The following is a 15281-nucleotide window of genomic DNA, read 5'->3' as shown; positions in this document are numbered from 1 at the left end:
ACAGAAGAAGAAGAAGTAGGTGAAAGGTCTGTGTGTTGGGTACTTTGACAGCAGTAAGGTGCTTTTGAAGAGCGTTGGATTTGGATTTTTACTGTGTCAGAAGTAGTCGTAGAACGGGTTAGCAAGTGTATTACTTCCCAAGTTTGCCATTCCGACTTTTCTTACAGTCTGACATAGATGTAAAAAGCAAAGTTCATTAGCTAAATAACATTAGCTAGAACACAGCTCTAGCCAAGCATCAACGTTACTGACGTTAGGATTCTTGTCAACATTGAATTGTATTCAGTTAGCAGCTAAGCATTTTGGTGACCAGCTAACCTACGTACGAAGATGTCTAAGCAACCGCAACCCATCAGCCCTGTGAAGAACTTCTTTGCAGGGGGTTTCGGAGGTGTTTGTCTGGTGTTTGCTGGTCATCCACTCGACACCATTAAGGTAACCTTAAGTTTACGTTAATGTGACAACTGTTCTTGTCTGGTCTAACGCGTGAGCTGAGCTGAGTCAGCTTCAGGTTTAGTTAACTATCGATACAGTTATGGAATAGCTGCTATTGGAAAATGTCGTTGGTGATGTTATGAAACCCAAACTTGACGTGAAACATATGCCTGTGAAGTGAACTCTTTTCAGTGTATTTTCTTGAAGTCTAAAATAACATTACCTGTTTAACTAACATGTTAACCTTTGACCCATTTCCATTCTATCTGTCATAATGTCATTTGAATGGTAAAGCTTAGGTCTAGATATATTGTAGTGCTGTCAAACGATTACATTTTTTAATCACGATTAATCGCTGAATTCATATAGTTAATCACGATTAATCACATATTTTATCATATGATTAAAATTCTATTATTTTGCATTTCTGAACTTTCCAGGAGTCCATATTAACAAAAAAACAATTATTGTTTATCTTGATTGGGATTCAAATGAAAGCAAAGCAAGTTACTTTATTAACTGAACTTTAAGACATAGGTCTATTTGATTATTTCAAATCAAATTTCAAAAGATGTGCAGCAGACCTGAGTTAACACAATATATTGTAACGTTTGAAGGTTTCAGGACTTCAGAATATTCTATATTCTTCAGAAATATAGCTGATATAAACTGAAATAAATGCTACTGCAGAAGTGCATGCACAAAATAGGCCTACACACATTATAAAGGGCATAACAAACAGAAAATATTATATTCATACTATATTCATTATCTTTGAGTTCAGTTGAAAATAAGGAACTTTTCAACATGAGTGCATTGCCATTTTATAGGCCTACAGTCTATGGTGCACTGTCACTTGCCACACACATCTACGCCGAAGTTTTTAACAGGCAAACACTGGATGAACAATGGATTTTATGGAGCAGCGACCAAATATAACTGAATCGTGATTACACAGCTGCAAAGTGCGATGCTGGTGTGCGGAGTTGTATTGAAAAGAATGGAATCTAATGTAAATCTAATGTAAAAAAGAAACGTAATTTCGATCTCTTTGTATGTCTGGAACATGTGAAGAAATTGACAATAAAGCTGACTTTGACTTTGAAATGAATGTCGAAAGCAGAGTCCTCGCAAATAGTAGCAGCCAAACAGGAACGTTGATAACAGAACAAGTGACGGTGAAAAAATATTTGGCGTCACACAACTAATGCGTCAGCCTAGGCTACTCTTTGGCCGGCTCGTTAGCCCAACCAAGTGTGTGCAGCATGCCTTTACGTAGCCTACTAACGGCGCATCATAAAGATACATTTGATCTGCATCTGCATCACGCCCCATAGGTCTATGGAGCTGTACCCCTCAAAATCCACTTTTCTCGGGATATCATTTTTATTCAAGTAATAAATATTGTATTCGAAAGGGGAGACAAAGACAATACACTTGGTTGAGTATTATATTTTATAAAGTCACTTAATTGTTCTAAAAAGCCTTTCAAACGTGTCAATGACGTCATTCATTAGCATGATCATAGCATAGCATAGCATCAATGCTAGCGTGTTATGGGCAACAACGACCCAACCTGTAAGAAAACGAAAGGACATGACTCCCGGATTATTTCACTTTTGATTGATAATCCATATCCATTTTGCGAAAAATAAAATAAAATCTGAGGGTTTCAGATTAACCTTATTCGTTTGCAATACCCCATGTATTATACAAATTTAGCATGTACACTTACCATAATATCCCATGTGGAACTTCAGTATAACATAGCCAATTATCTCACCTAGTTGTAGGAAATAGGCTACGTTCATATTACAAGTGATAGAACGAATGTGTGACTTATGTTTAGTTGATGTTATAACATGTAAAGTTAAGCTTGCTGAACTTAATTAGTCAGCCACGGGCAGTTTGACTGTGCCTATCGATACATTCTTGACACTCCTGTTAGTAAACTGGAGAGAGCAAAACATAGGACACATGGTCACATTAATCCCATAAACACACAGATAACTCTTACACCAACCTTATTTTGTGCCTTTTATTCATGTTTGTTTCAAGATTTAGTAAGTTTACTATAAGCACGTTTCGCTCTCCACTTTGATGCAGCATAGATTTCCATTATATCAGTCATCTTCCCCCTAAAAGGGGGCGTGTATGCAGCACATAGAACGTTCTGTTCCATTCCATTCGTCAGTATGTATTGTTTAGTTTCCGGTCTGGCTAGATCGGTGTGGTGTTGTAGTTGTTCTAACGTTACTAGTTGTTGCAACAGCATGTGAAAAAACGTTTGTTACACCAAAATAAACGTTAATCTCGCGATAAAAAAATTGACGCTGTTAAAATAGGTTTCCGTTAACGCCGTTAATAACGCGTTTAACTAACAGCACTAATATATTATCATTATCTACGTTAAGTTGTAAAGTTAACGTTAGCTTACTATTCAGTTATCATACCTTACATCTGTTCCTAATAGTGTCAAAGTGAATATAGATAATGTAGCCTTGTGTTGCAGGTGGCTTAGTAATCTGCTTGGTGTAACTGTTCTTAGGTGCGTATACAAACCCAAACGAAACCAGCTCCGGGCCAATCACCTCTTTATGCTGGTACTTTTGATTGTTTCAAGCAGACGCTTGCCAAAGAGGTAAGTGCGCGAATTAACGAATGAATGAAGACAACAGTAACATGAAACTTAGCTATACACAATTTTTGCATCCCTGAATTGTCTATTATTAATCTTTCACCATCTTTTACTTAGGGTGTCAAGGGGCTCTATAAAGGCATGGCCGCTCCTATCATAGGGGTAACGCCCATGTTTGCAGTTTGCTTTTTTGGCTTTGGTTTAGGGAAGAAACTACAACAGAAAACTCCAGATGACATCCTGACGTAAGTGACTTTTGTATGTGTCAAAGTTCACTTGCATTGGTCTAAATGAACACAATAAAATTGCTACAGTAGGCTATGTCTTTCTGACCCAAGTATAGGCCTAATTGTTTAGCAAGTAATGTTCTCCTGCAGATTCTGTTGTTAATTACTTAAGACTATTTTCAGTCTTCACTATTTTATTTATTACTCAGGGCTTTTGTATGTATTCTTGTGTATCTTAGGTATCCTCAACTTTTTGCAGCTGGAATGTTGTCAGGTGTCTTCACCACTGCCATTATGGCACCAGGGGAGCGTATCAAGTGTCTACTACAGGTAAGACAGACACATGTGGGAACTCTCGAAACTAATATAATGTAACATTATTATGGTTATGATTAAATACTGTATGTTATACTTTGGAGATATTCAGTGTTTAAATTACATCACAATAAGATTGTATGCATGATTTGTCTGTTCATAGATTACTTATTCATTTATGAACCTAGATCCAAGCAGCTTCAGGTAGCGTGAAATACAACGGGCCCATGGACTGTGTGAAGCAACTCTACAAAGAGAGTGGAATCCGGGGAATCTACAAAGGCACAGCATTGACCCTCATGAGAGGTAACACCTCCAACCTTGTAGTCTCTTTTGGCACTCTCGTGCTTGTTTTAAGGTGTTGTGCTGTACCACGCTAGCCCATTTCTCCTTTCAGGGAGATACTAGTCTGGAACACCATAGTTCACTTGCGTTTCTCGTCGAGAAGGGATGACGTTACAGTTTCGAAATCGAAAGTGTCTTTGGACAACAGTAGTAGCACAACAGTAGTAGCAATGCCTGCAAACATCAAAAATTGCAGTCAGAAGAATGTGCAAATGGTAGGCTCATATACATTGTTTCCTGACTACTGATGCTGTTTATTGTCAGTTTGTAAAGTTTAGGCAAAGTAGGAAGTAACGTCAGGAATCCATGGTCAATGTGATTGGTTAGGCTGGACCACTGATTTCAAAGTTAACACTATGTCTACGCCCATCACCATGCCATCACCATGCCAGTGCAGGGGTCTTCAACCTCGCTCGACTCAAATTAAAGATGATTGGCTGCCGAGGGCCAATCTAATTTCTGTCAAATCAAATGTGCATTTACAGGGGAAACCATATAGCCAACCCCGAGGAAACTGACTTCCCAAACAGCATTTTCTTTGCATGTAATGGCTAGGGAAAACAAGCGTGGTGAGGGGTGGGACTCGGCCCTCAGCAGCCAATCTGCTTTAATTTGAGTCGAGCGCTTAGACCCTTAGGCCCCGCTGTGGCAGCCCCAGGCACTAATAGAAACAAAGTTCTTTCCAATTTTTCAATGATTTTTCTATTCAATGTTGAGCAGGAAAAAAAACACGATTTTAGAAAAATTAATCCAATTTTCCCATTTTTCATTTACAATAGAAGATTGAACTGATGAGCGTTACACCGACCCCATGGTGATTACATAATTGCATGAAGATTCCTGGGTAGCCTGTGTGTATTTTATAAACAAATAGAAAGCGTCTGTTCTGTTTATGTTTATGTAGCCTATCTGACGTTTTTCATTTTTGGAAGAGGAAAAAAAATGCTTCAGATAAAATAGTTGGGTGGACCCCCTGTAGTAGCTCTGCAGACCCCCGGTTGAAGATCAATGTTGTAGTGGAATCAGCCTTGACTTTCTTACAACATGATTGCTCCTTGACCTCACTTTGGGATGGTGTTCATCATTAATGATGCTGTGAAGAAAATTCTGTTTCCCCAGTGTTATTAATGGTTATTTATAGTAGTATTTTGATATTTGATGAAGGATGGTGTAGGCTGATAAAGTTAGATTTTTTACCATTATGTACGATCTCTTGCACGGCTATGAAACTTTTGTACATGGGGTCATTCCATGTCTAATCACCTAAAGGCTCACAGATCACCCTCCAAGAAAAATCTGACAAAATTCACAGGTTCTTCTATACCCAACTTGCAATAATTGTTTTGAAAAGTAAAAGGGGCTGTCAATGGACACCATACATCTACATTCCTGACCTTTTGACCCTTACCATTATGCAAATGTTCACATATTGATAGATTTGTGCACGTCATCAAAGTATATGTGCAGCATAAGCCTCTTGTGCCATTGGGCGAATGAAACATTGACTGAATTATCGACAGTCTTTTCTCTGCTTCAGATATACCAGCCAGTGGGATGTATTTTATGACGTATGAGTGGCTTAAACACATCCTAACACCAGAGGGAAGGAGGTGAGCATTCATGCCATGCCGCAATCACTCAGTAATGACCAAAGATTCTAGAACAGAGCTCTGTTCTAGAATCTTTGGTAATGACTGTTATGTATGCAGACATTACCTTACTTATGCATGACATGAACTTGCACCAGCTGAGACTTCTGAGAAACTGTGTATAAACCAAATGTCATAAATAATATAAAATATGTAATGGCATGTTTTTAAGAGGTGGCAAGTGGGATCACTCTGGTTTCCATGGTATCTGAGTTTTACTTATTTGTTTACTTGCGTGTTGTTTGTTTGTGTTTGTGCAGCCCCTCTGAGCTCAGTGTGCCGAGTGTTTTGTTTGCTGGAGGCATGGCTGGGATATTCAACTGGGCTGTGGCCATTCCTCCTGATGTGCTCAAGTCCCGCTTCCAGACAGGTTGGTTGTGTAGATATGCTGAGGTGGGGGTGGGTGGGTAATACGTTGGTGTGTGTGTACTTGTTTTACAAGCAGAGCTGATGGACTGGGTAATAATGCAACCAAAGTGTGTTAGTGAGCACACCTGAATGATCAGTCAGCGTTTTGGTCTGTGTGTGTGTGTTTGTGTGTGCATGCGTGTGTTTATGTGCTGTAATATTGAAACTTTTTTCCAGCTCCTGAGGGGAAGTATCCCAATGGCTTCCGTGATGTTCTGCGGGAACTCATAAGAGAAGAAGGCATTGGGTCACTCTACAAGGGCTTCACAGCCGTCATGATCCGAGCTTTCCCAGCCAATGCTGTAAGTATGCCTGCCATCAGCATCCATCAAGCCAGATATACCGTTTACAGTATAGTACGTAGCCTGGATAGAACCATCTGGAAAGCTAGATATACCGTTTACAGTACAGTACGTAGCCTTGGTGAAACCATCTGGAAAGCTAGATATACCGTTTACAGTACAGTACGTAGCCTGGGTGAAACCATCTGGAAAGCTAGATATACCGTTTACAGTATAGTACTTAGCCTGGGTGAAACCATCTGGAAAGCTAGATATACTGTTTACAGTATAGTACGTAGCCTGGGTGGAACCATCTGGAAAGGATCCCATTGATGCCGTTTCCGAACTTGCCGTTTTGTGACTTCCAGAGATGTAACCAGCAGTGAAATTAAACTTAAATTAGTGTATTAAACTCTATCTGAATCGTTTCAGAGGTGCAGCACAAACATCTTGCTTTTAAACAAAGGTTTTAAACGCAGGTGTGAACTCAATTCCAAAGAAATAACACGTTCTTGGTGATTCGGAAATGGACGTCAATGGGCTTCTTTCCCACCTGAACTGCAGAGCAAATTCAAATTTACTAACAGATTAGTCTGGGTTCACCTAGGTTAGTACCGGTATATACAGCTTAAACCTACATGAAAACATGAAGATGAAAAGCATTCAGTGTAGGCTTCAAATCAGGGTCGTCCATGATGATGAAGAAGTAGCTAAGTAAGATAGTGACTGGTCCCCTTGTTATTGTGTCTTGTGCACCCTCTCATCTGTGCCATGTTTTTTAAAATGATGTTAAAGAAGTTGAAGCCATATATCACTTGTACTTGTGCTTCAGTTTGACTCGATTCTGCCCATCTATTTGTATGTGTGCATGTGAACAACAGCTGAGAAGCTGGGGTACTTTGCAGGACTGTTCATATTCACTGACACACTGCAGACATACTGTATGTTGGAGGATTTACTGACATCCACGTTCCAGGTCACATGCCCTCATCAAAATAACGTTGCCATGGTATTGCTGATCTGGGTATTCATAAAGCATTTTATCTCACTGCTAAGAGTACTCCTAAATCCTAAAACCCTTTTAGCTAGGAGTTTTCTCTTAAAATCTATTCACAAAGCTGCTGAGGAAAATGACAACTCCTAAGGTAAGATAAGAGCTTGGTTGCTATAGTTGATGTCATTTCTCATGCACAAGCTTGATTGGAGTGACCCCCATGATTGGCTGATGAGTGACATGTCAGTGCTGGTGAGAAGGCATACACTACCGGTCAAGTTTTACAAAACCAATCAATTTTTCCAGTTTTTTATTGAAATCCAAGTCCAAGCAATAGCTTGCCATGTTACAAAGGTAAGGCTGATGCTGAACTGCCAGAAGTAAAAAAAAAAAGGTAAGGTTACCCAAAACTGAAAAATAATGGTATGCGCCTAGTTGGTCAGGGGTTCATCCTACAGCAAGATAATGACCCAAAGCATAAGTCCAAGCTATGCCAGAACTACCTTAGGAAAAAAGGAGATGGTAAGCTTGAAAACATGAGTGTCTAGCACAGTCTTAAACCCCAAAACATGAGTGTCTAGCACAGTCTTAAACCCTAAAACATGAGTGTCTAGCACAGTCTTAAACCCTAAAACATGAGTGTCTAGCACAGTCTTAAACCCCATCGAAAAATGTTTGACCAAAACTTTTGACCAGTAGTGTAGCTCCATGAGTATCGTGAAGGACGAGAGATAAATAAATAGATAAAGACTATTACAAAGCAAAGAGCATAATAATAGAATATACTACGGATTGATGCAATGTCTGCAACATTTTTTTAAATAAATTTGTATGAAGACACGTTTGCATTGATTTACAATGAAGTGTTATAGTTTAAATCTTGACAATGAATGGTTTAGTTGTTGTTGTTGGTGTTATTGCATCCCTTGCAATGCACAATTATTCCCTTGCGATTGAGATCTCCTCTAACTGATTCTGCATGTGCATTTCAAAACATTGCGATGTGGAATGCTACAAACAGCTACTTACAATTGTTTCTTAATAGGTCTTACTGAGTTAGGAGTCCTCTCAAAATACTACTTTAGGCTACTTGAGGCACTAAAATGCTTTGTGAATTACCCTTAGTAAAAAAAAATAGACACCTAAAGTTACAACTGACACACCCATTATTTTTAGGAGCTTCTCCTAAATCTGCAGTCAGGCGCTACTTTTAGTCTTAAGATTCTTCGTGATTACAGGCCCTGAACTGTAAACCTGGTAAAATCCTCTTAAATGCGAGTGTACTCTTCCAGTGGTGATTCCTCTTGCCTGTTTCAAGTTGTTTTTGAGCTCTCTGGGAACAGGAAATGAACCCACAATTTTGGGCAGTGGCAGTGTCTTGCAAATCATCCGTGAACTTAGCTCTCTCTCTCTCTCTCTTTCTCTCTCTCTCTCTCTCTCTCTCTCTGTCTCTCTCTCTCTCACACACACACACACACACACACACACACACACACACACACTATAATGGTTGTTTCCTTGTTCCTCAGGCATGTTTCCTGGGCTTTGAATTGGCCATGAAGTTCCTGAACTGGGCAGCACCAAATCTGTGACTCCAAAGAAGAGCCACGGTTTAGAGGTCATGGTGCTACATTGACAGTATCAGCCTCCAAACACACAGACAGAAACACACACACACACACACACACACACACACACACACACACACGTGTGCGCTCTGAGCCAAGCGGATACTACGTACTGCTGCTCTTTGGACGGGAGAGACTAGATGTTGCAGAGAACCTATGGCAGTTGCTGTTATCAGTATATTTGCGCACACACAGAAAGAAAAACCAAAATAATTATGGTCACTATGGGCAATGCTTTTGTTTATCTTGTAAGATTGTGTAATGCTAAGGACATGAGGAGTGGAATTAATGTGCCTTACATTTACTTACAGTTGGCCAGTCTCTGCCTTTCAGGGTGTTTTTTTTTCCAGCTGTTTCTGTGTGTGCACATTGTGGATTACATTATGGGACACATTGTGGGATTTTTTTTAATTTATTTTTTTTATCGGTTTTGTGTGTGTGCTTGTGTCCTGTGTTGTTTTTAATCACAGTTTGCCTGTAAGAAATGCCTTATACATCTAAAAACAAAAGCCCATCCTAGAAAACCACCCTTTTGGGTGCTAGCTGTTAATGACTAATTTTATCAGTCTGTCCTATTCAATAAAACTGCAGGGCTGTTATTGTTTGTACCTCAGTGAAGGTACATACCTTGTTGTGTATTCCTTTTTCACAGCAAGTATGTAAATAAATCACCTCCTTGACTTTACATCCATGCTTTCTGTGATTCATTGAATGTACTGGGAGGTGAAAATTGTAATATAGGCTACTGTATTTGATGAAACTGATTTTTGCCATGCTATATTTTTGCACATTATTTATATTCACATATATTCATGTATACAACACAATTATGCACAGATACAAAACTTTAAGCTTTAGCTTGTTTCATATAATGTGTTCAGCTGTCTGTGTACCATTCATTCACAGCTCAAGTCACAATAAAACATGTACTTTATTCAAATTTTACACACCTACAGATCAGTGATACTCTAATAATATATGTTAGAGGAAAAGGAACAATAGTTTGGACGGGTCTTAATTAAATTTGATTTACAAGTGGTTGACCCACAACACGTGATCAATACTTTCCACTACGTTGTATGTCTAAATATGGAAACTGGCAGTCCTTTCCCAGCCGAACGCGGGAGTCAATGGGGTGGGTCTTCCCAGGGGGCATAAAATACATGATAATGGAACACCATGCACTCGGATGAGACACTCTCAATTTTGCTATCTTTTCTATTTTCCTATATTCTTGTGCCTGCTTGTAAGTAGTATACGAGGTATGCGCGTTTAGACACTTCTTTATTCATGGAAACTTGTGGTTCCGCTCTTTTCGTATTGTTTTGACATCCCGCTTGACAGATGATGCTGCTGCAGAGGTCTCCGGGAAAAAAGACAGAAGAACCTCTTGAGGAAACTTAAAGGCACTTAGTTTTTGGAACTTCGCCTGGCTGGTGAAGAGGTTTAAAACTTAATCAGTTCTACTAAACAGAAAGGGTATGATAAATTGCGTTTAACGGGCAAAGAGGAGGCGTTCTAAATTATGGCAAAGAGTCGGGTGTTGTTTTGAAAAGACAATACAACATTTGCCAAGGAAACGTTTTTTGTGTGTGTGTGGTGACTTTCAAGTGGTATAGGCCTAGTCTATGTGTGAGTTTATGGGATAACTTCTGGAACGAGAAGTAATCATGAGTATTGAGATACCAGCTGGTTTAACGGACTTATTGAAAGGCTATACTGTGGAGGTGCTTCGATCCAGACCACCGGACCTGGTGGAGTTTGCCATTCAATATTTCAGCCGTCTGAAAGAAAGTAACACTTCGCGTCCAACTTCTCGGCCACTCAACCTTACCCAGTCGCAGACTGAGCGCAAAGTGGTATCGTTCGAGGAGGATGCGCAACCAAGCGAGCTCAGTGCAGATGAAGAGGACGACGAGTTTTCCGACGAACTCCACTTTAAACGTGCGTACCATTCATGTTATAAATAAGGTGTAGACCTATATGCCAACATATTTAATGAACCCCTGAACCTACTAATTCACATGCAATCAGCACGCTTAAGTGAGACTGTGCATTATGAAACGTGCGCACAGCAGCATAACCAATTGGAATCTCCTGATCAGTGAAAGAGTTCATTTGTCCTATGGGGATTACCAGTTTGAATTGCCTTTTAAAAAGAAAGTCACTCCAGATTTGTCACATGATATTATTGCCTCTTCATGTCTGCCCTCGATTAGAGATCAGAATCTGCATAATGCGGTTTACTTTGTCCTAGACTATTTTAGAATTGTATCCAGGAAAATTACTGGCTGTAGGCTGAGCATGAAATTGCATTACAACATTATAATGAACACATGTATATTTTTTGTTATCTTTTCAAAGCTCCTCCTCCAAAGTTCAACCGTCGAGTATCTGGTAAGTCAGTTTATTAGTGATAGCCTGATATCCTATTAACAGGCTACATAGGACTACTTGTTTTCATGTTCACCCAGTGCTGTAGTTGGATTGTACATTTATAACTGATTTGGCAGAATAAATTACTGGAATCCTGTAACACGGCCAATCCCAGTAGCCTAGGCCTACTATTGATATCAGTAAAATGCAATGCATTGTAAAACACACTTTAACAGTGTTTTCTTAACCCTGGCACTGGTAGTCAGTCTGGGTCCATATTTTCTCCACCGCAACCTCTCATTGTGCTAGATCTGTGCTCTGTGTGTGTTCCCCTCCCCCTTTCAATAATGCTTGTTGGCCTACATCTGATTTAGAACATGTGCAATGCCATCTCATGGTCCTGTGACTTAAATGTTATTTCAATATTTTGTGTGGTTTTCCCTTCCACGTGATCTTAGTGTGTGATTTTAATGTAGTCTCATTATGTTTCACACAGTGTGTGCTGAGGCATATAACCCAGATGACGACGAGGACGATGGCAATGAACCACGCATAGTTCATCCCAAAGCTGACCAGCAACGGCAGAGGCTACAGGAGGCCTGTAAAGACATCCTGCTGTTTAAAACCCTCGATCCGGTGAGACCCTTAGATCTTCACGCTTTGTCCTTTTTGGATGTTTTTTTTAAACAACAACAAATAGCCTATAATGTAAAAATCTGGGAAGTTACTATACTTGAACAGGAGTCAGGCAGGTCAGAATTGAACTTTCAAATGAGAATGCAAGTGCAAAGATCTGTCTATCCTAGTGTTGTCGTAAAGGCAGACAGTAGGCTACTTCTAGAGAGAAACCATTGGGAGGGTCAGAGAAGTGTTGATCAGTTATGAAGGCATCAAACACAAGCAGACTGTTCTTTTTTAGGAGCAGTTCTCTGAAGTCCTGGATGCTATGTTTGAGGTGCTTGTCAAGCCTGAGGAGCATATAATAGACCAAGAGGATGATGGGGACAACTTCTACGTCATCGAACGGTTTGTGACTTTGTGGCGATTCAGAAGTCTGAGTCGAGCTGCTATATTGTTTGGAGAAATAGATGTTTATGTACATGACAAAGCACAATGATAACTGATGTCATTCTATGTGTAATTCTGTCTTGTAGTACTATGTAGTACCATGAATGTGTTTTTTCTTGTTGGATAATTTTTCTGTTGCAGGGGGGTGTATGATATTCTGGTAAAAAAGGATGGAGTAAATATCTGTGTGGGTAAATATGACAACAAAGGCAGCTTTGGGGAGCTGGCCCTCATGTATAACACACCACGGGCTGCCACTATCATTGCTAAACAGCAGGGGGCACTGTGGGCTCTGGTGAGAGACATTGCAACCTTACTGTATGTGACTCCATAAGTAGGCCTACAGCTTGGCTGTAGTGTAGTGTGTGACATACTTGTGTATGTTTTCCAGGACCGTGCCACATTCCACAGGCTGATTGTTAGAAATAACGCCAACAAGAGGAAAATGTATGAGGCCTTTGTTGAAAGTGTACCTCTTCTCAAGAGTCTTGAGGTGCTGACTCTGTTTTTTAGTATGTGTGTGTGTGTGTAGGGGAGCACTGACTTGGCTCTGACTGTCTGTTTTATTGACAATGCCCTGTCTCTTTTCATACTCGAGTTATATTAAATGGTTATAAATCCATGATTTTAAATCGACATATTTCCTGACCTGATAAATGTAAAGATTAGGATGAAAGTGTTGTGAATATGACAGAGCAATTTAATTTGAAAATGCAAAGCAGACCACAAGATATTTTTTTTTATTAATTGTTATTGTATGTTAATAGACTGGGATTATTATGAATCTTCATTGTATTGCAAACTTTTCTGCCTTGTCCTCATCTTACTTAGTTGTCTGAACGAATGAAGATTGTGGATGTGTTGGGAATGAAATCCTTTAAAGATGGAGAGCTGATTATCTCGCAGGTACTGCCATTTCATTTGCTAAATGCATTAAGGCATGAATGCTTGTATGGTCTCAAAATCTTTTGTATCTGTTGTGTGCAAAATGTTTTCTTTTCTTTCAGGGGGATGAGGCTCATTGTTTTTACATTGTGGAGTCTGGTGTCGTGAAGATTATGATGAAGAGCAAAGTAAAACAAGAGTTTCCCCTTTTTTCATGTCTAGTCAGAGCATGTCTCATTTAACAACATAAATAAAAATGAAATGAAATGAATTTGCCATGTCTTGAAGAGATGTCAAGAAAGAGAGAATGTGCTATATGAAAGTTCACATTCAGTCACATTCTGTCCTTATTTGGCAAGCTGCTGTACATTCCTGCTTTCTAAGAGTCAGAAGCAGTGTGAAACTTGGTGGTTTGACTTTGGATCCTACAGCTTTCCAAATTTGGAGATTTCTAAGCCGATTCGACATCATGGCAGTGAATTATAAAAAAAACTATAGTGTGGTTGGTGGTTGGGATAGGGGGGTGTCAGGCTAGAGATTACGGGTTTGGGGGACTAGTTGCAAGCTTTAAGCCTTGTGTTTTTCTTTAGACCAAGGCAGGTCCAATGGCCAATGAGGAAGTCGAGATTGCCCGTTGTTCCAGGGGCCAGTATTTTGGGGAGCTGGCACTAGTCACTAATAAGCCACGTGCTGCATCTGTGTATGCAGTGGGAGAGACCAAGTGCTTGGGTAAGAGTTTCACGTAAACATGCATAAACAAGAGGCTGAAGTCTGTTATTTTTATTCCAGCCTAGAGCTGTCACTTGCTGTGTGCTAGTTTCAATATCATGAAATCCATAACAAAACTACTTGAAGGTTAACAATGGTAATTCATTCTTTTCTGTTCTCTTTCCTCTGTCAGTGATGGATGTGCAGGCATTTGAGCGTCTGCTTGGTTCCTGTAAGGAGATCATGAAGAGAAATATTGCCTCCTACGAGGAGCAGCTAGTGGCCCTCTTTGGCTCCAGTGCTGACTTGCGGAACTAGCCTACGGATTTAAATGTTTGCAATGTCGTGACAGGCAACCTTTTTTGTGACATGAAACAGCTTAATTTGATCTTTTGTTTGTTCCAACAGTGTGTCTTTACAGAGAATAACCTAAATTGTAGGATTTAAAGCAACACCAAAGAGTTTTTTGTACCTTCAAATATTGTTTCCAAAATCGTTTTAGTGGTTCATCAACTCGTAACAGGGTGAACGGCACTTCTGCATTCTCTTCGCGACCCTCTATCGGCTATAACCGCACTATGCAAGTTTGCCAGATCGGGTAGCGGATCTGTAGTTCGATGGAATGAGACATAAGAAACTACAAATTTGACTTGCTTCTGATGTACATCATACTTTCATAAAATCATGCAACGTACTCTACTACTGACTCTTGTCAGTAGACATCGTTATTTCCAAAGCCAGTGCTGGATAAACAAATAGCGTGCGTGCGACAGGAAAAGTGCTTTGGTGTTGCTTTAAAAAAAACTGTAGCAGTAATACCTTCCTATGCTACAGTACTTAGTGAGTGGTTGCACGTGATCCTTTACCATCACCATGTAATGTAACCTTCATTTTGTGTTACACTTTTTAGGGTTCTGGTCTGTTGACATTCCTAATAAACACATTAATACAATTAAGAGATAATTTCTTTCAGCCATCCAGTGTGTAATGCAGCAGTTCGCCAGATTTACAGCTCTTCTCAGAATTTAGGGTCATAGGTCATCAGGCCAGGATTGGAAAAGACAATCACCCAGAGGCGTTTCATGATCTGGAATCATTGTAGTCTCCCACTGATAGTACTGATTAAATAGAAGACTGCAGGTTTTTTAGTCATGGCCATATTTCCATTTGTAGGAACACACAAACATTTTGGGAAATAAGATACCATAGAGTTACATAAAATGATACATACCCTTCAGAGTACCCTATAGAGTTACATAAAATGATACACACCCTTCATTTCACATTACTTATTCAGGACCACTTATAATTACTCAGTATATAG

General features: G+C 39.7%; 1 protein-coding gene across 2 annotated transcripts; it reads left to right on the top strand.

Moving 5' to 3' along the window:
* Window positions 1-14461, top strand: LOC121707479 (mitochondrial carnitine/acylcarnitine carrier protein-like). 2 transcript variants are annotated; one of them, XM_042090090.1, is made up of 16 exons: window positions 1-435; window positions 2984-3076; window positions 3191-3318; window positions 3540-3630; window positions 3804-3921; window positions 5498-5571; window positions 10591-10864; window positions 11285-11317; window positions 11793-11932; window positions 12216-12322; window positions 12506-12659; window positions 12756-12857; window positions 13196-13270; window positions 13372-13437; window positions 13840-13978; window positions 14151-14461. In XM_042090090.1, the coding sequence occupies exons 1-16, from the start codon at window positions 331-333 to the stop codon at window positions 14273-14275; spliced, it is 1824 nt and encodes a 607-aa protein (XP_041946024.1). In that variant the 5' UTR covers window positions 1-330; the 3' UTR covers window positions 14276-14461. The 2 variants fall into 2 exon arrangements, with proteins under 2 accessions (XP_041946024.1, XP_041946023.1); XM_042090089.1 differs by lacking the exons at window positions 10591-10864; window positions 11285-11317; window positions 11793-11932; ... (5 more) ...; window positions 13840-13978; window positions 14151-14461 and adding exons at window positions 5870-5979; window positions 6195-6319; window positions 8822-9605 and having other exon boundaries at window positions 16-435; window positions 5498-5570.
* The last annotated feature ends 820 nt before the right edge of the window (window positions 14462-15281 follow it).

Source organism: Alosa sapidissima, chromosome 4 (genome assembly GCF_018492685.1).
Source record: "Alosa sapidissima isolate fAloSap1 chromosome 4, fAloSap1.pri, whole genome shotgun sequence".
Taxonomy (NCBI): Eukaryota; Metazoa; Chordata; class Actinopteri; order Clupeiformes; family Clupeidae; genus Alosa; species Alosa sapidissima.
The sequence above is the reverse complement of the archived record's forward strand: the minus strand, read 5'-3'. Positions and strand labels throughout refer to the sequence as shown.